At 44.1% G+C, this 6,000-nt stretch overlaps 1 protein-coding gene across 8 annotated transcripts in view; it reads left to right on the top strand.

Moving 5' to 3' along the window:
- HSDL1 (hydroxysteroid dehydrogenase like 1) overlaps positions 1-6,000 on the top strand; it is a 17,449-nt gene extending 11,449 nt beyond the window's left edge. For 5 of the 8 annotated variants that reach the window (XM_068529125.1, XM_068529126.1, XM_068529123.1 and 2 more), the window contains 3 exons: positions 259-704; positions 914-1,141; positions 3,239-5,999. In XM_068529125.1, the coding sequence (XP_068385226.1) occupies positions 259-704; positions 914-1,141; positions 3,239-3,337 (773 nt within the window). In that variant the 3' untranslated portion in view covers positions 3,338-5,999. Of the gene's footprint in view, positions 1-258; positions 705-913; positions 1,142-3,238 lie in introns of all 8 variants that reach the window. The other 3 variants (XM_068529128.1, XM_068529129.1, XM_068529127.1) reach the window with 1 other exon arrangement.

Consider the following 6,000-nt stretch of genomic DNA (forward strand, 5'->3'; position numbering starts at 1 on the left):
AACAGTTTCCCACTGTGTCTCACGGTCAACTTGGTGAATGTAAAACAACTCTTCCTCTGCCTGTCAGAGTGTCTGGGCGAGTATTTGACTAGCTTGTGTCCTGGATTTGACCTTGTGCTTGACTGACCACTTGCAGAACTCGGTTTATTCCTAGTGTGAATCCTTCTCTGATTAAACCCGGACACAGGGTATTTAAAGTCCATTTTAAAGGTCACACTGAGAAACGAGTTTGCTCACTTTTCCCGGCTTGTACTGTAGGCGCAACAGATGGGATTGGAAGGGCCTACGCAGAGGAGTTGGCCAGCCGTGGGCTCAGCATCGTCCTGATCAGTCGGAACCAAGAGAAGCTGCAGACGGTCGCTAAAGACATAGCCGACACCTACAAAGTGGAGACTGACGTCATTGTCGCGGACTTCAGCAACGGCCGCGAGATCTACGGCCTGATTCGGGAAGCCCTGAAGGACAGAGACGTTGGCATCCTGGTGAACAACGTGGGCGTGTTCTACCCCTACCCGCAGTACTTCACGCAGGTCTCGGAGGACACGCTCTGGGACATCGTCAACGTGAACATTGCCGCCGCCAGTCTGATGGTCCACATAGTGTTACCCGGGATGGTGGAGAGGAAGAAAGGGGCCATCGTCACCATCTCCTCCGGCTCCTGCTGCAAACCAACCCCCCAGCTGGCGGCGTTTTCCGCGTCTAAGGTAATGCGTTCCCAGTTGGAAAGTGAAATCATCATGCAGGAGAACGTTTATCACAGTGGTTTGGTCCAGTTTGTTGAGCTCTTTGTCAGCAGCTCATGTTTGCTTATGCTGTATATTTTTTCCCTGAAATGACCATTAAGTCTTTTTTTCCTCCTGAATTTCTTCCGAGTTCCTGAAAAATTAAGTCTTTTCCCCTCCTGTTTTAACAGGCTTACTTAGACCACTTCAGCAGAGCATTGCAGTATGAATATGCTTCCAAAGGAATCTTCGTACAGAGTCTAATCCCGTTCTACGTAGCTACCAACGTGTCCACCCCTGGCAGCTTTCTGCACAAGTGCCCGTGGTTGGTGCCTTCGCCACAAGTGTACGCCCATCATGCTGTTTCTACCCTTGGCATTTCAAAAAGGACCACAGGATACTGGTCCCATTCCATTCAGGTAACAGTGTGCGCTCAGCTCTTGTAATTAGGTTAATGCATCCTAAACCTTTTTTAAATGATACATGGGAATCTGATTGAAGCGTGATGCTGAAAGATGAGGATTGTAAATCCTGATTCTCAAACCTTAGAGTGCTCCAGTTTAAGGATCCAGCTCACGTTCTTTGAGTTCTTTTCCGTCTTCCCCATTCCCATTTGTTTCTTACCTTTTTAAGTCCCGCCTGTCTCAGTCTCTTGGGAACGCATGGCATGTGTATTTTAAGCGCTGTGCACTTTTCTGACAAGCTGGATGTGTACCCTCGCTGTGGACGTCCTCCCCTCTGCTCATTGTTCCCAAGTCCTACTGAGCTGGGTCCCCGCGGGGGCCACTCTGTGTCACATTGGTCAGGAGCAGGCCTGGACACACGGGTCAGGATCCCCGAAGGCGCCCAGAGCCTTGCAGAACCCGAACCCCCCCCCCCCCCCCGCCGGCTTTTCCACAGTTCCCAGTGCCTGGAGACTTGGCACCCCTTTCCTGTTACTGCTATTATCTCAACAGGCCGATGAGTCAGCCTCCGGAGTTGATCCGTCAGTACCCAGAGGATGAAATTCTCTCCTTTTCCATTAGCTCTTTCCCTCCCACTGCCCAGGGTACTGAACCTCCCTGGGACAAGCCAGGGAGTCTCTGCCTGCCCCTCCTTAGGAAACAGGCAGAATCCATCTTGATGCTGGTCCCCCTGTAGTGGGCAAGTGGTCATGAGAGGAGATTTAAAACAAACAGATTTTTCGATGCTGCTTCCATCTCCACTCAGTAAATACTGAAAATAAAATGCCCTTTGGAGGGGGATCTGATTACCTAGCCTATGTCAGGCGCCCCCATGTTTCAATGTGACCCTCCTTACAGAGTCCTCCTGAGGGACCGTATATTGCCTTCTTTCATCTCCTTGGATTTAGAGCCTTCTGCTTTAGGACAGTGGCCCCAAGGAGGAGTATTTGGATATTTTTCCCATGAAATCCTGACTCTTCAGAGAGGTCCAAAGAGACCTTGGTCATTTTCACAGGTAGTTACTTATGGCTCCAGGCCAAACACGGGACCCCTGTCTCCAAGGTGGCTAAGCCGAAGCTTCTGTGGAACCTGCTGGGAACAGCTGCAACTCTGGGACCCTCACCCCACAGTTCATCGTGCTGGGACCCCCTCCTTGTTCACTGTGGTTCCTGGAATAGCAGAGTGACCTGGGTCTGTTTCTTAAGGAGAATGTGGAGTGACCTGTATTACTACACCTCTGGTCAAGGCTAGAACATCAGCACCTGCCAGGGGCCCGTCCATCTCCCCTCCTTCACACACAAGGTGTTAAACTTTCGCTCAGTCTCGGACAGATCCGTCAGTGTTGCGCAGGGCTTCTCCACCTGGGCACTAATGGCATAGAGGTTGGCTCATTCCTTGTTGTGGGACCTTCCTGTGCACTGTACGATGTTCACAGCGTCCTGGACCTCTGCCCACTAGATGCCAGTAGCACCACCACCCCACTTGTGACAGCTAATACTGTTTCTGGACCTTGCCGAATGTCCCCTGGGGGGACGTGGCCCTGGAGACCCCCTGGAGCAGAGCAGCGTCAGTGGACGTCCTCCCTGTGTCCCCAAGCCTTCCTCGTCGCACCTCAAGACACTCTCTCAGGGTCCTGGTGTTTTGGACTCAGTGCTTTTGTTTAACTTAGCACCACTCTGCCCCTCAATCCCCAGTTTTCTCACGCAGTACTAAGCACGTATGCAGTTTTCTCTTTCATCTGCCTTTTATTCCTGGGCTGATTTGTAATTCTTATCCACATTCCATGCTATTCATGTCACGTTAAGTAAGGATGAAATCGTATCACTGCATGTAGGTCTGTCCCGCCTCATTAGAGAAAGGGGGCGGGTGGGCGGTGATCACATTTCTGTTCCCCAGAGAGTCTAGCATAGGGTCTTATACAGAAGTAGGTGCTCAGTGCAGTAGCACCTAAGGTTTTTTCCTTTTTTGTATTTAATGGGATTGGTGATGTTTGTTGGTTTAAATGATTGCTGATCTGTGCATTTTGTTGTCGATGACTTTGGGTTCTAACCTTAAAATCTTTTTCATTTTTAGTTTCTTTTTGCACAGTATATGCCTGAATGGCTCTGGGTGTGGGGAGCAAATATTCTCAATCGTTCCCTACGTAAGGAGGCCTTATCCTGCAAAGCGTGAAGCTGGCTGATGGTTGGGAAGTGTTGCCAACTTGGGGAACCTGCAGCATTCTACATTTGGAAGAACACATGTAATTTATCTTCTGCATTTTCTTTCATTACTGATCATTTAGCATACTGTTGACTCATCATTTGCAAAACAAACATAACGCTTTTAAGAATGCTGTGGAAAAGCCTCAAGGGCCACTTGGATGGCACAGAGTAAATAACAACCACCACAAAAGAACTGATGAGGAAACCTAAATTTTGATGCTTTTTTTTTTTTTAAGCTGTTCAAGAGTTGTGTGATTTCTGTTGTTCTAAGACCTACTAGCAATCTGATATTGAAATATGATATGACTTGTCAGCTCTTACAATTTCATGTGTTGTTTCTTAAGGGAAATTATTTCAGTAGATGAATTATAGTATTGGTTTTCAAATGTTCATCAGGAAAAACTATTTAAAAGTGTTATTTTCTAGGTAAGATTGCTGGTATAATTAGTGGAAATCTGTATTGTGTAACTCTAGTTGTTTGGCTGTCTGTGTATGAAATGCTGCTCTTCAACTGATACTTCGTTAGAGAACCATATATGTATGTATGTTGTGTGCATCTAGGCAACTTTATTTATGCGTAAGTTACTTTAAAAAAGATTTCTCGTCAAGACGGCTTAATGTGGAACCTTAAGGGTATTAAAATTCTAGATTTTTCCTTTTCATACTAAACAAGGCTACCCAATTTCGTGCTATAGATTTGCCAAGTATAATATTACTTACGACATTCTGTTTTTTTTTAATCTACTAAGGAATTAATTCATTCCTAGATTTGGACATGTAATAATTGACCCTCAGTCATCTTCTGATTTATAATTACTGTGGATAAGTAATGATTTCGCAGCCTATGACCCATTTTATAACAAATTTAGCCCTTTAGAGCTTGTTATACCTCGTTGTCAAACACTTTTCTATGTAACATTATTCCATTCCAGTGGCATTATGGGTGTAAACATCAAATATTTATAGAATAGTAGTTAAAATATGGACAGATTATGTGTGTGTGATATGACATATTGTATCTGTTGAAATAAGTTAGAAGCTCATTCTTGGTTCGTGTAATGGATTTCTGCGTTATAGTGAATACATTTATTGGTATGAAGATAATTATGCACAACCCACCACAATATGGGTTTGCACTGAAACCTACTGTGAAGTCTTTTTGGTTCAGGTCCTATAAAGCCAAACATTTTTGAGAACCACATACGTAGTGCTTTGACAATTGTAAATCACTATACGAATATGACCGTATGTGCAAATTTGAAATTCACAGTTTAATATTGCAACATTGATTCAGAAACCGGTAAATTGAAATCAGGACTTTTATGAAATTGCTTTCTCCTGAGATAATATTCCATTACGAGTAGGCCTAAGCATGCGTTTATGTTATGCCCACAATTTTGCCAGTGACATTGCCTTAGTATTTCCAGATCTGACTTGGACTCAAGATCAGAAGTTAAGTTCAGAGCTCTTCTACTTACAGATCAGGCCTTCATCATCACATAAGAGGAAGAACTTCAGGTGTGAAAATTTACACACTAGTGATACTACGTAGAACTGACCGTTCTACGATACTACGTAGAACTGACCGTTTTGCTTCCAAGTTGGCTTGGAAGCCTTTATTTTGTCATATTTGGCATTTCCCCACCTGACAGTTTATGGTCATTAAGACTAGAGAAAATTTGACGTCATGCCACAGTGACTTGAACTTTAATTGACATAAGAAGCAGCAACTTGATGTAAAAATACCGTATTTATATCTAAGGTGTTATGTAGTACAGCAGTGTCTTATATTTATAGATTAGGTGTCGGATCATTGTTATATGATGAGACTAAGTAAACCATGTCAGTGATGTTTTAAAGTTCTCTCCTTGGCATGACATATGTAAATATGCTGATTGGTGCAAAGTTCATGAAAGATCAAAACCAAGAATCTTCCTTCGGTTTTACCTTTCCCAGAGCTCATTTGAGAGTCATAATCAGACCACTGTAGATGGGGTTTCTTATTAAGAATGTGGGAAATAAGAACCTTTGAAACAATCTGTGGCCTGAAAACTTAACAATAAAAGCAGTTGCTTCTGCTTCCTTTGGAAGAGGTTTTGCTCCATATGTTTGTAAATTGGTTGTTTGGAAAGAGAGATACCTTTTTTTCCCGTAGGAACAATTATTTAAAAGTTACAAAAAATTAATCTCTGAACACCTGTGATAGTAACTCATTAAAAGCTGGTAAGAAAATTGTGCGTAACCACGTGTCTCATAAATCTTTTGAAACTACAGAGTTGATTTCTTGCTCTCATTCTCCTGATAGGCTGAATAAGATGAAAGCTGATTTTGATCACTGACATCGGCGATGTGGAGGTCACTGGTGGTTTTGTCATGATCCATTTTCATCGAGTGGTGGGGATGAAAGTGGTGGGGATGAAAAGTAGTGGGTTCAAGAAAGAGTGGGAAGAAAAAGGGAGTCGGTGAGCAGAGACAGCTCTTTGGAGGAGTCCGTTTTGCTTTAACCTCAGTTACTGAAAATCTTGGCACATTTGGGAACCGGAGGGTTAAGTGGTGTCCTCAGCGTTGACATTGTTTGCCCTCGGAAACTAGTCTCTCTGTGTGTCTGTCTCAGTATTGGCTCAGGCCGTT

Source organism: Eschrichtius robustus, chromosome 19 (genome assembly GCF_028021215.1).
Source record: "Eschrichtius robustus isolate mEscRob2 chromosome 19, mEscRob2.pri, whole genome shotgun sequence".
In the NCBI taxonomy this organism is placed as follows: Eukaryota; Metazoa; Chordata; class Mammalia; order Artiodactyla; family Eschrichtiidae; genus Eschrichtius; species Eschrichtius robustus.